This window comes from Salmo trutta, chromosome 20, assembly GCF_901001165.1.
Source record: "Salmo trutta chromosome 20, fSalTru1.1, whole genome shotgun sequence".
Taxonomy (NCBI): domain Eukaryota; kingdom Metazoa; phylum Chordata; class Actinopteri; order Salmoniformes; family Salmonidae; genus Salmo; species Salmo trutta.
The window spans coordinates 32,600,477-32,626,575 of NC_042976.1; the positions used below are offsets into that span (position 1 = coordinate 32,600,477).

Sequence of the window (26,099 nt, forward strand, 5' to 3'; positions counted from 1 at the left end):
GTAAAGAACAAATTCTTATTTACAATGACGGCCTACACCCGGATGACGCTGGGCCAATTGTGCACCGCCCTATGGGACTCCCAATCACGGCCGGTTGCGATACAGCCTGGTTTCCAACCAGGGTGTCTGTAGTGACGTCTCTAGCACTGAGATGCAGTGCCTTAGACCGCGGTGCCACTCGGGAGCCCCCATGGGCAAGGTCTATATGCAAAGACAGAGGGAGGGTGGCTAGAGGAAGAGCTTACAAGTTAGGGGGGTACCAAGTCAGTTGTCCAACTGAATGTATTCAACTGAAATGTGTCTTATGCATTTAACCCAATCCCTCTGATAAATACACTTTGATTTAGAATACTGAAACTGGAAGGCACATATTTTACCTGTTGAAATCATGTAAAAAAACTTTTTTTTTACCCATATAATTTACCTGTAGGACAATGAAGAACTTATAGCACGTTTATCATCAGTTGAAGGAATATATATATCTTTTTTTTTACATTTTGTCAAGTGTGTTTCTCTCTTTTCTTACTTTATAGTTTTGTATAGTGTTTTGTTGTAGATTCTGTAGTGTGACTAGCTCTCTGTCTGTTTATACAGTTGTCTGGTGTATGGTGAAAGTGAAGTGAAATCATCATTGGCCATGCTTTGTGTGGCATGTTCGAGCGTACAGTGACAATTGTTATACGTCTATTACATGTCAAACCTGTCTGAAGTTTTTATCAAATATATTAGATGGAGATCCTTTAGTTAAACAAAGTGCTGTGTGTACATGTCTGTTTACTTCTGCCTATGTACAGTATATGTAGGTTTTGCATCAATTAAGTTAGAGAAATATTTTGTATAGGGAATATACTATAAATGTAACACTTATTAAATAAATAGGTAGAGAACTGATGTGTGCCTTTTTTAATTCTTAATACCAATGTTTTCATCTACACTGGTTCTAAGATGTTATTAATTAATAGCTTGAGACATGCATTAGATTAAAATGCTGGTAGAGTGTTATTATATTGGTCCATTGACTTAACGCTGCAGTACAGAACAGTATGTAGTACAGTATGCTCCCGAGAGGCGCAGCGGTCTAAGGCACTGCATCGCAGTGCTAGAGGCGTCACTACAGACCCTGGTTCGATCCTTGGTTAGATCCTGGGCTGTATCACAACCGGCCATGATTGGGAGTCCCATAGGGCAGCGCACAATTGGCCCAGCGTCGTCCAGGTTAGGGGAGGGTTTGGCCGGGGTTGGCCATTATTGTAAAATAAGAATGTGTTCTTAACTGACTTGCATGGTGGCACACACCTCTGAACATCTGCACTTTTTCTCAATGTTTCTGTGGGTATACAGTACATCTGAATCTGGAGGTTCTGGTTGTAACCATTAATAACATCTGGAAGTTGACTCAGCACTGCAGACCGGACAGAGCATCTTCTTTAATTCAGTTGCGTGGATATGACCAAAGACTCCAGCACTAGTACCAATGATAGTTAATCTGTGTCGTTTACAGTGGGATCAAATTAAGCATAGCGGGTTGAACAAGCAAGGAGGTGGGCAAAGCCAAGCACGAGCTAGCGAGATCCTATTGCCGCGTTGAAGTATGCATATATATATTTAAGGGAACGCCTCTATGGAGTGCACAAACAACACATTTTTTTCCTACTTTGGCAAAGCGTGAAGTCTATTAAACTTACTGCACTGTGTTCGTAACAGATTTTACTTTTGGGAACAGAAAATGTATTGAGATCAGATGTTCCATCGATGAGAAAATTGGCAGAACCGGCCCAGTTTCACCTCGTTCCATTTCCCACGACCCGCGACTGGACTTCCTCTCACTACCATATTTGGTTGTGAGAACGTAAACGGATGCTTCAGCTTTATAGCCCCTTTGATGTGTCTGGGTTATCCCTTCTGCCTGTGCTAGTACTCTCTTTGATATCATACAGGAAGAGCTACAAATTATAACAATGGAAAATACAGTACACAGAAACAGGAGGGGAGGAGCGTAGGCTGGGGGACATGAACCACATTTCGCTTTATCTGATTGGACGGTCTTGACGAAACGGGTGGTTCTTCTACAGATTCATTGGGAAGTGAAAGCCTCAATGTCAAAGAAGCTTGTATCAGCTGTTTCAGACTATTCACCTCAACATCCACTGATAAAAACATCAGCGACGGAGAAAAACAGTCGTCTGCCACTAAACCCTATGAAGATTGAAGGCTTTTACGGATAGGAACTCAAGGGCAGCGTCAAGCGGTTTTCAGGTAGCGAGCTAAAGGTACTTAGTTTGTTTTGTAAATAACTCAATGTGTGTGCTGCTGCCTATATTTGGAGACCATATATAGCTCACAGTTGCACAACAAGATGCAAAATTAACTTGTCGATTAGGATGGATACTGAAAAACACCGTATTTACAATGCCATCATCATCGTGGCACCTGTTGTTTACCTACTGCGAGTGTTGAATTACTTATTGAATTAAATGCTTAGCCATTCGTGATAGATTCAGGGCCTAGCGTTGTTTAGGCTACTGTATGTGGAGGCCAACTGTATGCTGACATTGGATGGTATGCCGGTTGCGTGCCTGAAATTCTAGGTCTTCTGTATTTTTATTTTATTTTTTAAATAGTATGTAACTGCAGCCCGCAATTCGGGGCATTCCTGATTGTGCCCTCGGGCCTCCCATTGGCTACTGCATTAACCCCCCCGCTGTGTACAGGAGTCCCTCCTGGACTAGCTAGCTAAGCTAGCACACATTGTCGTCGTTCCCGCTTACCAAACCCCAGCCGTCATCATATGAACTGCAGGAAAACAGTGCCCATATAGCTATGTTTTCTCTCTTGTTGTGATGTGTGTTTTGTCCTATATTTATATTGTATTTACTTAAAAAATTTAATCCCAAGCCCCGTCCCCGCAGGAGGCATTTTGCCTTTTGGTAGGCCGTCATTGTAAATCATAATTTGTTCTTAACTGACTTGCCTAGTTAAATAATTAAATAAAAGCTAGCAACTGTTGTTGCCCCCGCGTTTTCTTCTGTGGGGTTTATCAGCGGTTGGCATCCAACTTTGTGGTGCATTACCGCCACCTACTGTACTGAAATGCCCCTGCCTCCCGCCTATATACCAGAGTCATAGCTTAAAAATGGACCAATAGAAGTATTTAGAGGGAACGCCCCGAATTGCAGGCTGTAGTTGCACCCTTCTCTTTTTAAACAGAGGTGATTTAGGAAAAGTCAACACCACCTCTCCCGCCCTCTGTCTTCACAGGAAATATGAACTCCCTACCAGGCAGGAGTGTGTCGCTGTGCAGACGCATGACAGCGGGCGCTATGAGGGTCCTCGCGGGCACAGCGGGCCATCCTGATACTGTGGCCCGTGCGACCTGCCTCGAGGCTGTCAGAGTGTGCCACTCGGGCTCGAGCCGCAAGGGCAGCGTCAGCACCAAGAAGCGTGGCTATGACATCACCAGAAACCCCCACCTGAACAAGGTAAATCCCTAGACCACCACAGACAGTGCAGTGCCATCAGATGAAAAGCCACTGCACCCATTTAGACAATTGACATTATATGTTGCAAAGTTAGTGTGTGTGGCTAGATACTTTGGGATTTTGTAAATTAGGCCCTTTCTGTACTCCCCCAGTGTCAGATCTACTCGTGGATACCATTTTTATGTCTCTGTCTCCAGTATGAAGGAAGTTGAAGGTAGTCTTGCGAACCAATGCTAACTAGCGTTCGTGCAATGACTGGATGTCTATGGGTATAGTCATTGCGCAAATGCTAGTTAGCATTGGCTCGCAAAACTACCTGTAAGTATCAGGTCAGTCAAAGTTCCCATTGAGAAGAGAGCTTTAGGTAAAGGGGGTGTGGCTGTCTGGTTTGGAACATTATAGTAACATAGATATAAAGGGTGAAGAGTGAAAGGCAAGTATGGTTCTGATACTGATATTGTTTGCCCCTGCAGATGTAGGTTCAATTGGGCCTTGGGATCTCTGTAGCCTCTCTATAGCCCAGTCCAAAACGGGCCATGTGACACACCTCTTCGGGTTATTCTAGGTCATCGTGTTGACACCAATGAGACTAAACTGGACAGGAAGTGTCCATTGTTAGAACTGCTGTTCTGCACTTTCTATGTGAGGAAAACATGATTCAAAAACACTATAAAAAAAAAAAGTCATTTTTAGACTGCCTTTTTTGTACACCAGACATTTTCATATCATAGGGTATAGGTGTTTTTAGTCTGCTCTTTGCATTACCCAACTCTATCGCTCTATGAAGGTGTAATTGCCGTGGCTAGTCAGCTGTGCTTCCTTGATGGGTTTACTTTAGGGCCTCTAACTGCTTATCTATCTCACAGGTTTAAGTGTGTGTGTGTGTGTGTGTGTGTGTGTGTGTGTGTGTGTGTGTGTGTGTGTGTGTGTGTGTGTGTGTGTGTGTGTCTCAGATTATGTAAGTGTGCGAATAATGTATTTCCATCTTGTGGTTGAATTACTTATGTCTTTGTTTGCACTTAATTTAAATGTTTGATACTTTTATTTTTTTAAATTTTTATTTCACCTTTATTTAACCAGGTAGGCTAGTTGAGAACAAGTTCTCATTTACAACTGTGACCTGGCCAAGATAAAGCAAAGCAGTGCGACACAAACAACAACAGAGTTACACATGGAATAAATAAACATACAGTCAATAACACAATAGAAAAAGTCTATATACAGTGTGTGCAAATGAGGTAAGATTAGGGAGGTAAGGCAATAAATAGGCCATAGTGGCGAAATAATTACAATATAGCAATTAAACACTGGAGTGATAGATGTGCAGAAGATGAATGTTAAAGTAGAGATACTGGGGTGCAAAGGGCTATTTACGGATGGGCTATGTACAGGTGCAGTGATCTGTGAGCTGCTCTGACAGCTGGTGCTTAAAGTTAGTGAAGGGGATATGTGTCCAGCTTCAGGGATTTTTGCAGTTCATTCCAGTCATTGGCAGCAGAGAACTGGAAGGAAAGGCGGCCATAGGAGGAATTGGCTTTGGGGGTGACCAGTGAAATATACCTGCTGGAGCGCATGCTATGGGTGGGTGCTGCTATAGTGACCAGTGAGCTGAGATAAGGTGGGGCTTTACCTAGCAGAGACATGTAAGTTGTAGAAAGGGACCAATACATGACCTTTCATCCTCCAGACTACTGTTTCAAAGTCTGCTCTCAATTATGATCATTAATCTCTAACACAGTACAATTCACCCCTCAGCGTATTGAAGGACATTTTATATCACCAGTTATTAAAACGTTTTAACAATCACACCGTCAAACAGTTCTTAGGTCCTCACGAGTTAATCTGACTCGGGAAAAATCCCCTTTAACGTCACATAGTATGAGAAAGCAGTGATTTTTTTTTCTGCCATTAAAATCCTTGGGCAGGCCACCTAAGCATTTTTTTGGGACGCCTATCCAAACAGTGTAAAAAAACAAACACATACTGTATGTAGAAAAGATAATGGACCTACAGTGCATTCAGAAAGTATTCACACCCCTTGACTTTTTCCACATTTTGCTGTGTTACAGTCTGAATTTAAAATGGAGTAAATGTATATTTTATGTCACTGGCCTACACACAATGCCCAATAATATCAAAGTGGAATTGTTTTTCAAGCCTAAATAAGTTCAGGAGAAAAAATGTGCTTAAGAAGTCACATAATAAGTTGCATGGAGTCACTGTGCAATAATAGTGTTTAACATGATTTTTGAATGACTACCTCATCACTGTACCCCTCACATACAGATCATTGTAAGGTTCCTCAGTCGAGCAGTACATTTCAAACACAGATTCAACCACAAAGACCAGAGAGGGTTTTCAATGCCTTGCAAAGAAGGGCACCTATTGGTACAAAAAAAAATCTGACATTGAATATCCCTTTGAGCATGGTGAAGTTATTAATTACACTTTGGTTGGTGTATCAATACACCCATTCACCACAAAGATACAGGTGTCCTTCCTAACTCAGTTGCCGGTAAGTTAGGAAACCTCAGGGATTTCAGCATGAGGCCAATGGTGACTTTAAAACAATCAATAAAATGTATTTATAAAGCCCTTCTTACATCAGCTGACGTCACAAAGTGCTGTACAGAAACCCAGCCTAAAACCCCAAACAGCAAGCAATGCAGGTGTAGAAGCACGGTGGCTAGGAAAAACTCCCTAGAAAGGCCAGAACCTAGGAAGAAACCTAGAGAGGAACCAGGCTATGAGGGGTGGCCAGTCCTCTTCTGGCTGTGCCGGGAGGAGATTATAACAGAACATGGCCAAGATGTTAAAATGTTTATAAATGACCATAATAATCACAGTAGTTGTAGAGGGTGCAACAGGTCAGCACCTCAGGAGTAAATGTCAGTTGGCTTTTCATTGCCGATCATTCAGAGTATCTCTACCGCTCCTGCAGTCTCTACAGAGTTGAAAACAGCAGGTCTGGGACAGGTAACACGTCCGGTGAACTGGTCAGGGTTCTATAGCCGCAGGCAGAACAGTTGAAACTGGAGCAGCAGCATGACCATGTGGACTGGGGACAGCAAGGATTCATCAGGCCAGATAGTCCTGAGGCATGGTCCTAGGACTCAGGTCCTCCAAGAGAGAGAGAAAAAGAAAAAGAGAGAGAGCATACACCGATGAGAGCATACTTATTCTCATAGGACAAAGGATAAGACTGGAGAAATACTCCAGATATAACAGACTGACCCTAGCTCCCCGACACAAACTATTGCAGCATAAATACTGGAGGCTGAGACAGGAGGGGTCGGGAGACACTGTGGCCCCGTCCGACGATACCCCCGGACAGGGCCAAACCAGGCAGGATATAACCCCACCCACTTTGCCATAGCACAGCCCTCACACCACTAGAGGGAGATCTTCAACCACCAACTTACCATCCTGAGACAAGACCAAGTATAGCCCATGAAGATCTCCCCCACGGCACAAACCCAAGGGGGGGCACCAACCCAGACAGGAAGATCACGTCAGTGACTCAACCCACTCAAGTGACGCACCCCTCCTAGGGACAGCATGGAAGAGCCCCAGTAAGCCAGTGACTCAGCCCCTGTAATAGGGTTTGAGGCAGAGAATCCCAGTGGAGAGAGGGGGACCGGCCAGGCAGAGACAGCAAGGGTGGTTCGTTGCTCCAGTGCCTTTCCGTTCACATTCACACCCCTGGGCCAGACTACACTCAATCATAGGATCTACTGAAGAGATGAGTCTTCAATAAAGACTTAAAGGTCGAGACCGAGTCTGCGTCTCTCACATGGATAGGCAGACCATTCCATAAAAATTGAGCTCTATGGGAGAAAGCCCTGCCTCCAGCTGTTTGCTTAGAAATTCTAGGGACAATAAGGAGGCCTGCGTCTTGTGACCGTAGCCTACGTGTATGTATGTACGGCAGGACCAAATTGGAAAGATAGGTAGGAGCAAGCCCATGTAATGCTTTGTAGGTTAGCAGTAAAACCTTGAACTCAGCCCTTGCCTTAACAGGAAGCCAGTGTAGAGAGGCTAGCACTGGAGTAATATGATAAAAAAAAATTGTTCTAGTCAAGATTCAAGCAGCCGTGTTTAGCACTAACTGAAGTTTATTTAGTGCTTTATCCGGGTAGCCTGAAAGTAGAGCATTGCAGTAGTCTAACCTAGAAGTGACAAAAGCATGGATTCATTTTTCTGCATTTTTGGACAGAAAGTTTCTGATTTTTGCAATGTTATGTAGATGGAAAAAAGCTGTCCTTGAAACAGTCTTGATATGTTCGACAAAAGAGAGATCAGGGTCCAGAGAAATGAAGAGGTCCTTCAGTTTTATTTGAGACGACTGTACAACCATCAAGATTAATTGTCAGATTCAACAGAAGATCTTTGTTTCTTGGGATCTAGAACTAGCATCTCTGTTTTGTCGGAGTTTAAAAGTAGAACATTTGCCACCATCCACTTCCTTACGTCTGAAACACAGGTTTCCAGGGAGGGCAATTTTGGGGCTTCAACATGTTTCATCGAAATGTACAGCTGTGTGTCATCTGCATAGCAGTGAAAGTTAACATTATGTTTCTGAATGACATCACCAAGAGGTAAAATTTAACAATAGTGGTCCTAAAACGGAGCCTTGAGGAACACCAACATTACAGTTGATTTGCCAGAGGACAAACCATCCACAGAGACAATCTGATATCTTTCCGACAATGGCTGTGATAGGATAAAACTGAGAATTGTTCAACATTGTACTGTAGTTACTCCACAATACTAACATAACCTAATTGACAGAGTGAAAAGATGGAAGCTTGAACAGAATACAAATATTCAAAACCATGCATCCTGTTTGCTGAAAGGCACTAAAGTAATACTGCAAAACATGCGGCAAAGCACAAGTAGCCTAGTGGTTAGAGCATTGAACTTGTAACTGGAAGGTTGCAAGATCGAATCCCAGAGCTGACAAGGTAAAAATCTGTCGTTCTGTCTCTGAACAAGGCAGTTAACCCACTGTTCCTAGGCCGTCATTGAAAATAAGAATTAAATAAAGGTAAAATAAGGGCAAATCCAATACAACACATTACTGAGTACCACTCTCCATATTTTCAAGCATAGTGGTGTCTGCATCCATGTTATGTGTATGCTTGTAATTGCTAAGGACTGGGGAGTTTTCAGGATAAGAAAAGGAATGGAGCTAAGCACAGGCAAAATCCTAGACGAAAACCTAATTCAGTGTGCTTTCCACCAGACACTGGGAGATGAATTCACCTTTCAGCAGGACAATAACCAAAAACACATGGCCAAATCTACACTGGAGTTGCTTACCAAGAAGACAGTGAATGTTCCTGAGTGGTCGAGTTACAGTTTTTATTTAAATCTATTTGAAAATCTATAGTAAGACCTGAAAATGGTTGTCTTACAATGATCAACAACCAATTTGACAGAGCTTGAAGAATTTTTACAAGAATAATGTGCCAATGTTACACAATCCAGGTGTGGAAAGCAGCTAGAGACTTACACAGAAAGACTCACAGCTGTAATCGCTGCTGACGGTGTTTCTACAATGTATTGACTCAGGGGTGTGAATACTTATGCAAATGAAATATTTCAGCATTTTCAATAAATTAACAAATGTCTAAAAACATATTTTCACTTTGTCATTAGGGGGTATTGTGTGTAGATGGGTGAGGGAAAATACAGTTAATCAATTTTGAATTAATGCTGTAACACAACAAAATGACGAATAAGTCAAGGGGTATGAATACTTTCTGAAGGCACTGTATATCTTTTTTCATAATATAATCTTTGAGTTCTAACAATCACCAAAATAAAAGCTAGACAGTCAGGGTGATTTGAAAATTCCAAAAAGAACACGCATTAGCCATGGCAAAATGCATGGAATTGCAGGAAATTAACTTTAGAACTACAACATTTTATCTGAACTTTATGGATAAATTAGTAGAATGCACGAAATTGGCTAAAAGTCAAAGATTTCTCTACACCGCCAAGATGGGGGGGCCTCTAAAATGTTCTCTTAAATTCAGCCGCACCGATGGGCCGACCACGCAGATTGCAACGCCCCCTGCCACGTCCACCAACTAAGCCCCTTTTTGATCCAGAAACCCCTGAGTGTGTCACTGTGATTGACATATTAACAGTTGTTTATTATTAATGGACCAAACCCCAGGTTTGGCAAAATGTACTACTATTGTGTTACATTAGACTTTCACAACTTTACATAGTGACACTACAATAGTAGTACATTTACAGTAGTAAGTTCCTGAAAATGTGATTTTATTTCCATGACGAACCTCTTGCTTTCTGAAGAATTCTTTCCATTTGAAGAAAGAAAGAAAGAAAGAAGAGCTAGAGCGAGTGTGTGTGTGAGAAAGAGGGAACACAAGAATACTGACATGACAGAGTAGTGGCACTAAGCACAACCAGACCACAAAGTTGGGGTCCGGTCAGCCCAGTGAGCAGCTATATGAATTTCCCTACATGCAATAGCCTAAAAAAAGGAATGCTCAAGACATGATCAGAACCACAACACAGCTAAAGCTCTAAAGCTTCTCTATTGAAGACAATACTTGTAAAAGCCTGATAACTGGGTGTTTATGTGAACAAGAGCTAGCTAGATCAATGCTAGCTAGACCAATGCTACAACATTGGATGGTGTCTGTTACACAGCGCTATCGTTGACCCTTTATGTTGGATGTGTGCGCCTCCACCCCCCCTGCAGGGCATGGCCTTCACCCTGCAGGAGCGCCTGCAGCTGGGCATCCACGGCCTCCTGCCCCCCGTCTACCTCTCCCAGGACGTCCAGGTGCTCCGTATCATGAAGAGCTACGAGGGCCGCAACCCCCTCGACAAGTGAGCACACACACACACATACTGTATGATGGCTAAAAATACACAGAAATACAGTAGCTTTCCTCCCCCTCTTATCACTTACTGGTCTCTGTTTCACCTTGTTCTGCGCTCGCTCTCTCTTTCTCTCCATTTCTCTCTTTCTCTCCATTTATCGCTCTCTCTCCATTTCTCTCTATTTCTCTTTCCATTTCTCTCAATTTCTCTCTCCATTTCTCTCAATTTCTCTCTCCATTTCTCTCAATTTCTCTCCATTTCGCTCGCTCTCTCTCTCCATTTCACGCTCTCTCTCTCTCTCCATTTCGCTCGCTCTCTCTCTCTCCATTTCTCTCTATTTCCCCCCTTTTCTCTCTCCATTTCTCTCTTTCCCCCCTTTTCTCTCTCTTAGGTACATCTTGCTGATGACTCTGCAGGACAGGAATGAGAAGTTGTTTTACCGCCTGCTGACGTCTGATGTAGAGGAGTTCATGCCCATTGTTTATACCCCAACTGTAGGGCTGGCCTGCCAACAGTACGGACTGGCCTTCAGGAGACCACGGTAGGCATGAAACACACACATACACGCGCACACACACACCCAGTGAATTGTTGTGTGATGATAGTTGTTCTGAAGTGTTAGCATGTATCCCACAGAGGTCTCTTCATCACCATCCATGATAAAGGCCACATCGCCACCATGCTCAACTCCTGGCCTGAGGAGAACATCAAGGTAAGGAGTGCCTAACACACACACACTTTAATCCATGGTACAGGATGTGGACATAAGGGTGTAAACAGCATAAGGCTCCCATAGGTGGAGACTACAAGTTTCACAATGTGAACCAAACCGTGTGTGTATCCCCAGGCCATTGTGGTGACGGACGGAGAGCGTATCCTGGGTCTGGGCGACCTGGGCAGTTACGGCATGGGCATCCCAGTGGGTAAACTGGCCCTGTACACGGCCTGCGGAGGAGTGCCACCCCAGCAGTGTCTACCAGTGCTGCTGGACGTAGGCACCGACAACCAGGTACTTTTACCAGGACACTCCAAGAAACACCCAGGCCCAATGGGCCTCAAATGATCTATCCATATATATATATATATATATAACTCAGCAAAAAAAGCGTCCCTTTTTCCGGACCCTGTCTTTCAAAGATAATTCATAAAAATCCAAATAACTTCACAGATCTTCATTGTAAAGGGTTTAAACACTGTTTCCCATGCTTGTTCAATGAACCATAAACAATTAATGAACATGCACCTGTGGAATGGTTGTTAAGACAATTAAGGTTACAGCTATGAAAACGTAGGACACTAAAGAGGCCTTTCTACTGACTCTGAAAAACACCAAAAGAAAGATGCCCAGGGTCCCTGCTCATCTGCGTGAACGTGCCTTAGGCATGCTGCAAGGAGGCATGAGGACTGCAGATGTGGCCAGGGCAATAAATTGCAATGTCCATACTGTGACACGCCTAAGATAGCGAGACAGGAAGGACAGCTGATCGCAGTGGCAGACCACGTGTAACAGCACTTGCACAGGATCGGTACATCCGAACATCACACCGGCGGGACAGGTACAGGATGACAACAACAACTGCCCGAGTTACACCAGGAACACACAATCCCTCCATCAGGACTGCGGGCTTGTAGGCCTGTTGTAAGGCAGGTCCTCACCAGACATCACCGACAACAATGTCGCCTATGTGCACAAACCCACCGTCGCTGGACCAGACAGGACAGGTAAAAAGTGCTCTTCACTGACGAGTCAGTTTTGTCTCACCAGGGGTGATGGTCGGATTCGCGTTTATCGGCGAAGGAATGAGCGTTACACCGAGGCCTATACTCTGGAGCGGGATTGATTTGGAGGTGGAGGGTCCGTCATGGTCTGGGGCGGTGTGGCACAGCATCATCGGACTGAACTTTTTGTCATTGCAAGCAATCTCAGTGCTGTGCGTTACAGGGAAGACATCCTCCTCCCTCATGTGGTACCCTTCCAGCAGGCTCATCCTGACATGACCCTCCAGCATGACAATGCCACCAGCCATACTGCTCGTTCTGTGCGTGAGTTCCTGCAAGACAGGAATGTCAGTGTTCTGCCATGGCCAGCGACAAGCCCAGATCTCAATCCCATTGAGCATGTCTGGGACCTGTTGGATCAGAGGGTGAGGGCTAGGGACATTCCCCCCCAGAAATGTCCGGGAACTTGCAGGTGCCTTGGTGGAAGAGTGGGGCAACATCTCACAGCAGGAACAGGCAAATCTGGTGCAGTCCGTGAGGAGGAGATGCACTGCAGTACTTAATGCAGCTGGTGGGCACACCAGATACCGACTGTTACTTTTGATTTTGACCCCGCCTTGTTCAGGGACACATTATTCAATTTCTGTTAGTCACATGTCTGTGGAACTTCTTCAGTTTGTCTCAGTTGTTGAATCTTGTTATGTTCTTACAAATATTAACACATGTTAAGTTTGCTGAGTTTATATCTTACCTAGTGAACTAAATATGCTGCTGGTAGTTGTATGGCAGTGAGATCTAAGTAGGGTTAAGGTAAGAATACAATAATTTTGGGATTCACCAAGATTGCATAACAGTGTTGTTCAATTCCAAATGGACCCCTAGCCCCTCCCCCCTCTTGTAGCTCTGAAGGGGTTGGACAGGTGCTAGATGTTGTTTTGGAATTCAGGGCTCCACTATCACTTAGTTACTTCCCTTATTTCCTGGAGGCCCTCGTCATAGAGCTTGAGGGTGAAATGTTATTTTTGATCAGGCACTCCTGGAAGACCCCCTGTACATCGGCCTGAAGCATAAGAGGATCAGAGGAAAGGAGTACGATGACCTCATCGATGAGTTCATGCAGGCAGTTACTGACAAGTGGGTAGTGTGTGTGTGTGTGTGTGTGTGTGTGTGTGTGTGTGTGTGTGTGTGTGTGTGGTTTGACTGACTGTTCACTGCTCCACGGAATGCAGGTATGGAATGAACTGTCTGATCCAGTTTGAGGACTTTGCCAACTCCAACGCCTTCCGCCTCCTCAACAAATACCGCAACCGCTACTGCACCTTCAACGACGACATCCAAGGTAACTCTCTCTTTTTCCCTGTCAAATGTACTCGCACTCCATACACCTTATTTGCTTTGTGGATGACTGATGCCCTCCTGTTTGTATGGATGACTGAAGCCCTCCTGTGGTCTCAGTCAGAGACACATAAGAGTTTTGTGTACTGTTGAAAGATGGATGTGCAAAACCATTCTGATTTCTGAGAACAACCATATAACCCATCCCTTGTGTTTCTCACCCTCTCTCTTATTTCTCCCAGGCACAGCCTCAGTAGCAGTAGCTGGGGTCTTGGCTGCTCTGAAAATCACCAAGAACAAACTGTCAGACCACACCTTTGTGTTCCAGGGGGCCGGGGAGGTAAGAGGACAAACGTGCTGATCTGTGTTCATTATAAACTCCAAAACATGTTGATTTTTGGAAACCTCACTCTCTTGAATCGAGCCTTGAAAGATAACACAAGCATGCAGATGAAATGGCTTGAAAATCATCATGTTGCATGGCAGTGATTGGGTAGATTGCTTAGTAGCAGGATGCATCATGGAACTGTCTTTTTTACAATGATGTCATACTTGAGTAAAAGTAAAGATACCTTAATAGAAAATGACTCAAAAGTAAATGTAATTGCAAAAATATTTTTGCAAGTATCAAAAGTATGTTATTTCAGATTCCTTAGGTTAAGCAGACCAGATGGCATAATTTTTACAATTTTTTTTAATTTTTTTTATACTGATAGCCAGGGGCACACTCCAACACTCAGACATCATGTACAAACGAAGCATGTGTGTTTAGTGAGTCTGCCAGATCAGAGGCTGACCAGGGATTTCTCTTGATAAGTGTGTGAATTTGACAATTTTTAATGTCCTGCTAAGTAGTACAAAAGTAAGAAGTACTTTTGGGTATCAGGGAAATGTATGGAGTTAAAAGGACATTATTTTCTTTAGGAATGTAGTGAAGTAAAAGTTGTCAAATATAAATACCCCCAAAACGACTTAAGGAGAAGTTAAGTATTTTTATTTAAGGACTTTACCACAGCTTTTTTTTTTATTACCCAGGCTGCACTGGGCATTGCCCACTTGCTAATCATGGCCATGGCAAAGGAGGGGGTGTCGGCCACGGAAGCCGCAAAGAAGATCTGGATGGTCGACTCCAGGGGCCTCATCGTCAAGGTAACAGAAATACCATATTATCATAGCTAACCTCCTAATACACTTGAATAGCTTCAAAACGCTGATCTAATCAGCCTTCTCCTGAGCTGTCCACCAAGACATTGGTCGTGTTCAGTAGGATGCAATGTTACAGAACTTTCAGATAGAAAGATCATGTAGATCAGTTATGCTGCACTGTCATGTAGAATGGGGAATAATGTCAGTCAGTTCTATGGGCAACGTTCAGAACTTTACGGCCTCCTGAACTGGATCCAGTTGTATGTCAGACTGACTGACGTTACCATGGTGTGACCCACAGGGCAGAGGAAACCTGAACCATGAGAAGGAGGAGTTTGCCCATGACCACGCCCACATCAAGACCCTGGAGGAGGTGGTGCACACCATCAAGCCCACTGCCCTCATCGGTCAGTCGCCATGATCACGTATTGTCTCACCAGTGTAACTAAGGCTCATCTGTCATGTACAGAATGTTTCTTTAGAAACAGACCAGAAATGGACACTGGACAGAAACTCAACATTGCAGAGCATCTCAGGAAGATATGTGTGTTTTGTTCTCACACTCAGTACTCTTTTTTTCCCCTGTGTGCAGGAGTGGCAGCCATCGGAGGGGCGTTTACTGAGAAGATCATCAAGGACATGGCGTCCTTCAACGAGAGGCCCATCATCTTCGCCCTGAGTAACCCCACCAGCAAGGCAGAGTGCACCGCCGAACAGTGCTACCAACTCACCAAGGTACTGAAACTCTGAACTCTGACCCTAACCTTGAGAATAGACATTCACTCACTGTTCCATTGTTTGAGTGCCAATCAATGTACGCTTACTAAATATCCTTGCTGTCATAGAAATGGAATGATCTGAAATAGAGTTAAGGCTCTCTCATGCTCTTTCTTTTGCGCTCTCTCTCACTTTGTCTCACTTTCTCATTTTCTCCCTCTCTCCCAGGGGAGGAGCATCTTTGCCAGTGGCAGCCCCTTTAATAAGGTGACCCTGGCTGACGGGCGCTCCTTCATCCCCGGTCAGGGGAACAACGCCTACGTATTCCCTGGCGTGGCATTGGGGGTCATCGCCTGCGGGGTGCGCCAAATCTCTGACGACATCTTCCTCACCACAGCCGAGGTAACTGTTTGTCTTTTAATTTGACATTTTCAACACAATCTCAAACAGCAGAGGTAAGGAGTGCATGTAATGCTTATCAATCCAATGATCTAATACTATTGTTCAAGTTGAATAATATAATATTAGTTTCACTTTCAACATTTTTCTGTCCACTCGTAAAATAGAACATTTAACTGTTTCAATTTCTAATTTTTCTACCCTGTAAAATATATATATTTTTATATTATTTTTCCAATTTACCTTGTCGTAGGAAAAATGAAAGTAGAAATATTTATGTGGTTAGGAAAACTGGGTGATTTCTAAATATGTGGTTAAAGTGCACTATTACAGTGTGCAGGGAGACACATCCAAAATGCTAAGTGAATGAGAAATCTCTCTTACACACACCACTGCAGACAGTGCAGCGGGTAAAGGCGAGTGCTGTGAGTCACAGACTGTGGCCCTTTGGAGGCAAGGTTTGGCGCACATGCACATATAACCGGCGTCACTGTGCACACACACACACCAAGTTTCCCCCTGGCTACTTCAAACTTATAGGCATATACTTTATTAAAATGGTCATGGTGCGTTATGAGCACAACCAAATTAAGAAACTTTTGTCACTGACTGCGAAGAGACCTAGGACTCCCTGTCAATCTGCCCTCCGAATTCACTGCAACGTTCTGCTGCGTAGCCTAGGCGAATACCTTGTATAGCCTACAGTAGCTTAGAAAGTCATTCAGAATAGGGGGGAACAAAAATTTGGTGCGTAATTTCAACTAATGACCTTATCCATGGTGCTTAACTAACAGTAGTTCCCCCTCATGGCAACTATCCTTCTAACGACTGCATGCTAATTATCTTGGGATCCTGGAGACCAGGAGCTATGAGTGTGTATGTGTTGAGCTGCCCTCCAAATTTGTACAACACCACTATTTTGCAGCCCATACTAAACTTTCAGCAGCCCACTAGATTGAGTAACCCATAACCTGTAGGTTATAGTGGGTTACAGTGGGCAAGTGAAAGTAAATTCGACCATAGTATATTGGCATTATATGCCTATCCAGTGGCTGCGGGAGGAGTGAAGCAGGGATTTTATAGAAACGTGTCTGTGGGAGAAAAGGCAACTCAAGGACCACTCCTGCAGCATATAGGCACTCTTTGAATATACAGTGCATTTGGAAAGTATTCAGACCCTTTTTCCATATTTTGTTACGTTACAGCCTTATTTGTCAATCTAAACACTGTCATGACTCTCCTGACAGTGGATCAAAGGACCCATCAGCTAGGCAAATGTTTGAAGATAGCCAGACCCCCTCTCTCCCACAGGAGAGGGGCAGGGGGTCTGTGCCGGTCTTGACACCTTAACACTGAGTTGTAAATTTAAGCAGGAGGGAACTTTTCTGCTCTGCCTTTCAGTATCCACCAAAGGAATGCTTTGTCTAGAGAGAGTGTGGCCCGCCTAAAAACTCTTAACGTCAAAATATTCATTTCTGATGTCCAAATGTTAATGGGGGGGGGTCTAAAGAATAATCCTGTCACATTGTTTATTATTTTGTGATGTCATTAAGGATGGTATATCAAGGTAACGGTAACTCTGAAAGTGTACACGTCCTATGTATCAGGTTTACATCTAAATGTTGTAAATATTATATGATGAAATATGAGAATACTTGTGAAGATAGCATTGTGATTTTAGCCATCTAAATGAGAATTGTTTTTAATCTGAACTTGTGCCCAGTCAGTAGCCATGCCCCAGTGAGCTCAGAGTTCGTGCCAGCATGATGGAACGCCCCCTTTGGCTAGATTGCTTAAAAGGACTCACTAAGAATTCACATACAGACCAGTGTGACAGACAGCATGAACTATATGTTACGAAATGGTTGGGACCTATGAAAACCAGACCAGAAAGTGTGGAGCGTTGGGTACACGTAGAAATGGTTAGAAACTTTATACTCAGACTAGGCAGCGTGGAGCGGTGGCTACGCGGCTGAAAATGGTTTAAACTCTACAGACCAGCCGATGTACAGCGTGAGCGGAACGTTACGAAGTGGTTAGAAGCCCTGAAACTCTCTATCTCTACAGAAGATGATGACCAGAAACGTTCACTGTCTGCAGCTGTGCATGTAAAAAGTGGTCCTAGAACTTAGACTAAAAGACACGAGGTGGGAAGGAAGACAATCCCCTCTGAGACAACTGTTGGTACGTCTGAAGTATCTATTCTAATGAACACTCCAAGACCTGAGAAGCTCTACAACTAAGAAAGACATTGTGACCTCTGGTGGACAACCAGAGCCTTACATCGAGCCACTACCCATAGACGGATTGATTGGTTTCAACAGAGACGACGACAGAGAAAGACAGCTACGCGTAAATATATATATATTGCATTCCTAATCCGAATGAGCGGGTGCTAAGTAATCTGGTTACTGTGAGCGTAGTTTCCAAATGTATCTAGTAAGATGGCGCTGAAGAGGATGGCTGACATTTTACATGCTCAAAACCAACTGTGCTATTTTGTTCGTTTTTTGCGTTGTTTGTAACTTTTTTTATTTTTTTGTACATATTTTGGACATAATGTTGCTGCTACCGTCTCTTATGACCGAAAATAACTTCTGGACATCAGAACAGCAATTACTCACCTCAAACTGGAAGAAGCTTTTTCCTTTAACGAGGTTATACTGCTTTCTCGGGAACAGGCCCAAATCCCCATCATTTGCGTGAGGAAAAGACAGAGGAAAAGGGGGCGGAGGTCAGACTGCCTTCTGAGAATTCGTAGGCAAGCGAGTAAACTCCCACTTCAAACCATTTTATTGGCTAACGTGCAATCATTGGAAAATAAATTGATGACCTACGATTTAAGATTATCCTACCAACAGGGCATTAAAATCTGACCATCATTATATCCTCCTGATTCCTGCCTACCTTTATGCCCCCAGGTGGTAAGGCAACAACATATGCCACGCTGGTGTGTACTTAGTCCCCTCCTGTACTCCCTGTTCACCCACGACTGTGTGGCCAAATACAACTCCAACACCATTATTAAGTCTGCTGACGACACAACGATGAGACAGCCTATAGGGAGGAAGTCAGAACTGGCAGGGTGGTGCCAGGACAACAATCTCTCCCTCAATGTGAGCAAGACAAAGGAGCTGATCATGGAGAAAAGGCAGGCCAAACAGACCCCCATTAACGTCAACAGGGCTGTAGTGGAGCGGGTTGAGAGTTTCAAGTTCCTTGGTGTCCACATCACCAACGATCTATCATGGTCCAAACACACCAAACAGTCATGAAGAGGGCACGACAAAACCTTTTCCCCCTCAGGAGACTAAAAAGATTTGGCATAGGTCCCCAGATCCTCAAAAAGTTCTACAGCTGCACCATCAAGAGCATCCTGACCGGGTACATCACCGCATGGTATGGCAACTGCTCGGTATCTGACTGCAAGGCGCTACAGAGGGTAGTGCATACGGCCCAGTACATCACTGGGGCCAAGCTTCCTGCCATCCAGGACCTATATAATAGGCGGTGTCAGAGGAAAGCCCATAAAATTGTCAGAGACTCCAGTCACCCTAGTCATAGACTGTTCTACCTGCTACCGCATGGCGAGCGGTAACAGAGTGCTAAGTCTAGGACCAAAAGGCTCCTTAACAGCTTCTACCCCCAAGACTGCTGAACAATTAAACAAATGACCACCGGACTATTTACATTGACACCCCCCCTCCATTTGTTTTGTACATTGCTGCTACTCGCTGTTTATTATCTATGCATAGTCACTTCACCCTCTACCTACATGTACAAATTACCTCAAATTACCTCAACCGATTTTATAATTTTAACGCCGATACCGATTAATCGACCGATTTTTATATATTTGTAATAATGACAATTACAACAATACTAAACACTTTTTTAATTTAACCTAATATAATACATCAATAAAATCCATTTATGAAACATGTTCAATTTGGTTTAAATAATGCAAAAACAAAGTGTTGGAGAAGAAAGTAAAAGTGCAATATTTTCAATGTAAAAAAGCTAACGTTTAAGTTCCTTGCTCAGAACATGAGAACATGAGAAAGCTGGTGGTTCCTTTTAACATGAGTCTTCAATATTACCAGGTAAGAAGTTTTAGGTTGTAGTTATTATAGTAATTATAGGACTATTTCTCTCTATACCATTTGTATTTCATATACCTTTGACTATTGGATGTTCTTATAAGCACTTTAGTATTGCCAGCCTAATAGGCTTGAAGTCATAAACAGCGCAATGCTTGAAGCACAGCGAAGAGCTGCTGGCAAATGCAGGAAAGTGTGGTTTGAATGAATGCTTACGAGCCTGATACTGCCTACCACCGCCCAGTCAGACTGCTCTATCAAATCATAGACTTAATTATAATATAATAACACACAGAAATACTAGCCTTAGGTCATTAATATGGTCAAATCCAGAAACTATCATTTCTAAAACAAAATGTTTATTCTTTCAGTGAAATACGGAACCGTTCCGTATTTTATCTAACGGGAGGCATCCCTAAGTCTAAATATTGCTGTTACATTGCACAACCTTCAATGTTATGTCATAATTATGTACAATTCTGGCAAATTAATTACGGTCTTTGCTAGGAAGAAGTGGTCTTCACACAGTTCGCAACGAGCCAGGCGGCCCAAACTGCTGCAATACCCTGACTCTGCTTGCACAGAACGCAAGAGATGTGACACAATTTCCCTAGCTAAAAGAAATTCATGTTAGCAGGCAATATTAACTAAATATGCAGGTTTAAAAATATATACTTGAGTAATGATTTTATGAAAGGCATTGATGTTTATGGTTAGGTACACATTGGTGCAACGACAGTGCTTTTTTCATGAATGCGCTCGTTAAATCATCACCCTTTGGCGAAGTAGGCTGTGATTCGATGATAAATTAACAGGCACCGCATCGATTATATGCAACGCAGGACAAGCTAGATAAACAAGTAATATCATCAACCATGTGTAGTTAACTAGTGATTATGTTAAGCTTGATTTTTTTTTTTTTATAAGATAAGTTCAATGCTAGCTAGCAACTTACCTTGGCTCCTTGCTGCACACGCATAATAGGTAGTTAGCCTGCCACGCAGTCTCCTCGTGGAGTGCAATGTAATCGGCCATAATCGGTGTAAAAAAATGCCGATTACCGATTGTTATGAAAACTTGAAATCGGCCCTAATTAATCGGCAATTCCGATTAATCGGTCGACCTCTAACCTCAACTAATCTGTACCCCCGCACACTAACTCGGAACCGGTATAGCCTCATTATTGATATTTTGTTACTTTTTATTATTTTTTACTTTAGTTTATTTGGTAAATATTTGAACTCTTCTTGAACTGCACTGTTGGTTAAGGGCTTGTAAGTATGCATTTCACGGTAAGGTCTACGCTTGTTGTATTCGGCGCATGTGACAAAGTTTGATGTGATATGTACGATAAGTTGACTCTTTGTCTCTCCCCCTCTATCTTTCCCCACCCCCTTTCCATTATGTAACAAGCTATCATGTCAATCCACTATGGACTTTAATCTCATGTAAGTGTGTGTATGTGTATTCTGTTATTATTTAGTCAGTTAGTAAATAAATAATTAAGCCAATTTGTGTATTGCTGATTCATCAATAAGGGCTAGGGTTCTTGGAGATAAACGAGTATGCGACGTTCAGAATGAGACTGAGGTCTTAATAATTGACTTATTGATGTAAGAGATATATCTATATATCTTTAGAGTTTAAGTCGGGAGATGGTTCCAAACTTTTACTAAGAAATACTTCCTAGAGCTGGCCGCCCGACCAAACTGAGCAATCGGGGGAAAAGGGCCTTGGTCAGGGAGGTGAGCAAGAACCCGATGGTCACTCTGACAGAGCTCCAGAGTTCCTCTGTGGAGATGGGAGAAACTTCCAGAAGGACAACCATCTCTGCAGCACTCCACCAATCAGGTCTTGATGGTAGAGTGGCCTGACGGAAGCTGCTACTCAGTAAAAGGCACTCGACAACCCGCTTGGAGTTTGCCAAAAGGCAAAAAAGGACTCTCAGACCATGAGAAGCAAGATTCTACTAAAGTACACCAATTAGAAGAAGAGTCTTGCTTGGGCCAAGAAACACAAGCAATGGAGCAACCTCAGATTGGGGCAATGGTTCACCTTCCAACAGGACAACGACCCTGTTTTTGCTTTGTCATTATGGGGTATTGTGTGTAGATTGATGAGTGGAAAAAATACATCAATTTTAGAATAAGACGTAACTTAACAAATTCTTTGCCCAATAGAAATGAATGGTAAATGTCACTTTTATTGTAAATAAGAATGTAATATGTTTCTAAACACTTCTACATTAATGTGGATGCTACGGTGATTACGAATTATTCTGAATGAATCGTGAATAATGATGAATGAGATAGTTGGAGGCATAAATATCATCCCCCCCCCCCCAAATGCTAACCTCCCCTGTTATTGTAATGGAAATAAGTTAGCATCTTGGGGGCATGATATGTGTGTAACTTTCTCACTCATGATTATTCATGATTCATTCAGGATTATCCATAATCATGGTAGCATCCACATTAATGTAGAAGTGTTTAGAAACAGTCTGCACTTTAACCTCAGTCATTGTATAATTTCAAATCCAAAGTATTAGAGCATAGAGCCCTCCATATCTTTACTTCTCTTTTTCATTTCCTGTTTCTCTCAGGCTATAGCTGACATGGTAACAGAGGAGCACCTGGCCGAGGGAAGACTCTACCCTCCACTCAACAGCATCAGAGAAGTGTCCTTTAAGATCGCTGTTAAGGTTAGAGACTGACACCACCCCACAAAACCATCAATACCAGCATTACATTCCCACATCCACACAGATTTGTTACTGCAGAGAAAGACACTTTCTCCATGTCAATACATCAGTGCTCTGTGTAACTAATTGATATTTTTTTCTACCCATCTCTCAGGTGGTTGATTATGCGTACAGACACAAAATTGCCTCCCTGTACCCGGAGCCCAAGGACAAGGAGGCGTTTGTGCTCTCCCATGTCTACAGCCCCGACTACGACTCCTTCGTCCAGGACACCTACGACTGGCCCCAGGACGCCATGAAAGTCCAGGATGTGTGAACTCCATCTCCCATCAGCCACCTCTTTCTATCCCCATGTTCGATCCCTCAGTACAGCACAAGGGAGCTACACATATCAGACATGCGCTGCCGCCTCTCCTCTCCAGATTTCGCATTATTTCACCAATCATCACTCAACAGTCGCGTTCCCCTGCTCAGGCGTTGCATGCATCAACCAATGGTTCCATTCTACGGCATCGACAGTGCCTTCCGGCACCAGATTGCTATAACATATGTGGTTAACTCATACATAAAATACCTATCCAGGCGTTGTAAGATCTGGCATGTGTCCGCAACGCCTGGGCAGAGGAACGCGCCCAACGCCTTCTGTAGTTAGACACTCCTTTGCCTCTAGACACTCCCCAGTACCCATAGAATGTAATACATAGGATGTACATCTGTAGGAGATTACAAATGGTTAACCAGCAAAAATATAATTTAAGGGGTATTTTTTGAAGGTTCAGTCATTTCATTTGATGTCCCCCTTGACTTTTGTAATTGCTTTGTTTACCATATCTCTATATGCGTCCATATAATCGAATTGCCAGGTTAGTTCCACGACGTTTCATGTGTAACTTGAGGGAACCCTATCTGTTCTATACATTCTATTTCTATATTCTATTTTGAGATTATTTATTTGTGATTGATACAGAATCTGGAGACAGACTGTTCTGTGTCACCAAACCCCTAATAACACACTCCGTTGAGCATGTTTGGACTAGCTTTAAGAACTTATAGGCTAACTTGGGAAGAAATGGCATATTCCCGAAAGGTCTCTGTCATCTATTGTAGGCATCTCAATAGTTTTACCTTGTTTCCTTCACTTGGAAAAGTGGATGGGTGAATCCCATATCGCCTTTACCTGTCCATTGTTTTCAAATTAGTCTAGATAAAAGAGAGGAGACAAGCATAGGAGGAGACCTCCAGTTTTAGACTTAAGATGGACCTCTTGTCCGGACATAAAGGCAAACCCTCATAGTGCCGGCCTCTGTTTTGACCTCCTGACCTCACATGTAATATCCTGCAGATTCTAGTCTTTAGTTGGAGGATTCTATCAGATATTAGCAAAGAATGATATGTACAAGCTGGTTCACACTGCAGTATCATTGATTTTAAAGCACAACTCAAATATATTATTAACTGACAACTTCTTGCTCCCTGTTGTCACTTCATACTTTAGGCTACGCTCCTGCCAAAGCCTGGGTTACAAGAGGACCAGTTAGATAACCTATAGAATTTAAAATAGGACACACCCTGCTCATCTTGTATTTTTATTCTAGACTTTGTCACAGATTCCCTGTTGATGCGTGTCAGAGTTATAACGAGATGACTAGCTACATTTTTTATCCCCGACATCATTACCATTAGGAACTGACTTTTACATCTGAGTAATTTCGCAGACATTCTTATCCAGAGCGACTTACAGTAGTGAAGTGCAATTTTATATTTTCTTCGTACTCGTCGGAATTGAACCCACGACCCTAGCGTTGCAAGCGCCGGGCTCTGAGCCTCAAGGGACTTCAGGTGTGTGAGGTGCCCGACGTTTGTGTACAGAGGAAGCTTTAATAAGCACTAGTCTATCACTAGCCCATTCATAGATGCTAACTACCTTTAGCATGTATTCATGACGGTAACTTCTGGCCGGGGGAGTTTTGTTAAGAGCCCCGACGCTTGTTCTGAACGTTAACACAAATCGCTTGCGGTATGATTTTGGAAACATAAGGAAAGTAGCTTTCATATCAGCAAAAATGTTTTTTTCTAAAACCAAAAGGTTAAATTACTACACACCTTTTTATAGGGTTGGTGTTCCCACACGGCCATATCTCCATGTTGCAGCGCTTGTTTACAGACTGAGGCGACCTGTGCTTATTAGCTATCTATCGTGCTCGAACACCTGTGTAAGCATAACTGGAGAGGAAGTGTAATTCTGCAACCCTGCTTCAGTAAGTTAGTGTTTTATTTGAACGATTCTTACTCGCTAATATGAAAGATAAGTTCCATATGTTTCAAAAACCGTATCGCAACGCTGATTATTGACGTTTCTAAACATTAAAACAGAGCGTCGATTTATAGTTCACATGATCCCACCAATAAGCAGTGCTTATAGCTGAGAATGCCTTGGGTTCTGGAGAGCAAGAGTAGCTCCATAATAATTACATATGTGATTGACTCTTTGGGTATGCTTTTTTAATAATGGAGGGGTTGCATCTTTTTTGTGTGTAGTTTTGTATAAAGCGTTGCCTGTTTCTGTTTAGGTGTTTTTGCCAAAGGTAATGACAGATATGGTAAATGTTCTATTTTATTTTCCCCCAGAGAATATTATGCTCTGCTTAAGTGTGATGCACCACAGAAGGAATTCTATTTGGGGTTTTCAAGGAAAAATGTGTTTTTGAAGGGAATAAAAAAGGCAAAGTGAATATTGTTAGCAAAACTACTGAGTGTTTTATTGATTAACACATTGTGTTTGTGTGTGTGTGTGTCATGCTGCTGATGTAGCATGTCTCCTTCCACATGTTGATTTCTCCACTGTAGCTGGAGCGTCTCTTAAACTGCAGACAGCCTGCTGCCCCGAGCACTGGTCTATCAGCAGGCAACAGCCAGCCCTGGAACAAGAGGAACAACACTATATAGGCCGTATTCATTGAGAGACAGGAACAGTAACTAGAAGGGCAACTCTTTACATTTATATAGGCCTTATTATTCTAAGATCACTTGAATAACCGTGGCTAAGGGCTGTTCTTACGTGCAATGCAGAGTGCCTGGATACAGCCCTTGGAATACAGCCGTGGAATATTGGCCATATAGCACAAACCCCCGAGGTGCTTTATTGCTATTGTAAACTGGTTACCAATGTAATTAGAGCAGTAAAAAGAAATGTTTTGTCATACCTCTGATTTACCACAGCTATCAGCATTCAGGGCTTGAACCACCCAGTTTATAATACACATTATATTGCATTTATCCTGTTCTGAGTCTCTTCGCTTCCATGCTCTGCCCCCACGTCTCCTCTAGCCCCACCCTCATCATTCTTTGCCTATCTTGGCGAAGGATCCGGTCAGTTATCATCCTAGGGGAGAGAAACAATCATTGGTGCTGCTCTCCATCAACCATAACCATTCTTTAGTATATTGCTATGTCATTCATCTCCAAACCCAGAACCAGATCTTGCGTGTGCTTGCCACCTACTCGATTTGGTTCTGGGTTCTGATATTTTCAAAACTGCGTTGAATGGAAGTAGCAGACAAGTACCACCCCCTCTCAAAGCCTCTACCAAAGCCTGTTCCCTTCCCTCCCTCTTTCTCTCACTTTCTGTTGGTCCTGTTGATC

At 43.1% G+C, this 26,099-nt stretch overlaps 1 protein-coding gene and 1 long non-coding RNA gene across 3 annotated transcripts; one reads left to right on the forward strand and one right to left on the reverse strand.

Moving 5' to 3' along the window:
* Positions 1-1,886: 1,886 nt before the first annotated feature.
* On the forward strand, positions 1,887-25,199 carry me3 (malic enzyme 3, NADP(+)-dependent, mitochondrial). 2 transcript variants are annotated; one of them, XM_029702938.1, is made up of 15 exons: positions 1,887-2,256; positions 3,259-3,479; positions 10,216-10,346; positions 10,732-10,881; positions 10,977-11,052; positions 11,188-11,349; positions 13,090-13,193; positions 13,289-13,398; positions 13,637-13,734; positions 14,430-14,543; positions 14,842-14,947; positions 15,133-15,275; positions 15,486-15,659; positions 22,359-22,457; positions 22,612-25,199. In XM_029702938.1, the coding sequence occupies exons 2-15, from the start codon at positions 3,264-3,266 to the stop codon at positions 22,771-22,773; spliced, it is 1,845 nt and encodes a 614-aa protein (XP_029558798.1). In that variant the 5' UTR covers positions 1,887-2,256; positions 3,259-3,263; the 3' UTR covers positions 22,774-25,199. The 2 variants fall into 2 exon arrangements, with proteins under 2 accessions (XP_029558798.1, XP_029558797.1); XM_029702937.1 differs by having other exon boundaries at positions 1,888-2,270.
* On the reverse strand, positions 25,192-26,031 carry LOC115155901 (uncharacterized). Its single transcript, XR_003868166.1, has 2 exons — positions 25,661-26,031; positions 25,192-25,375 (listed from the first exon to the last, which is right to left on the reverse strand). It is a non-coding gene; the product is annotated as an uncharacterized LOC115155901 (long non-coding RNA).
* Positions 26,032-26,099: the final 68 nt, after the last annotated feature.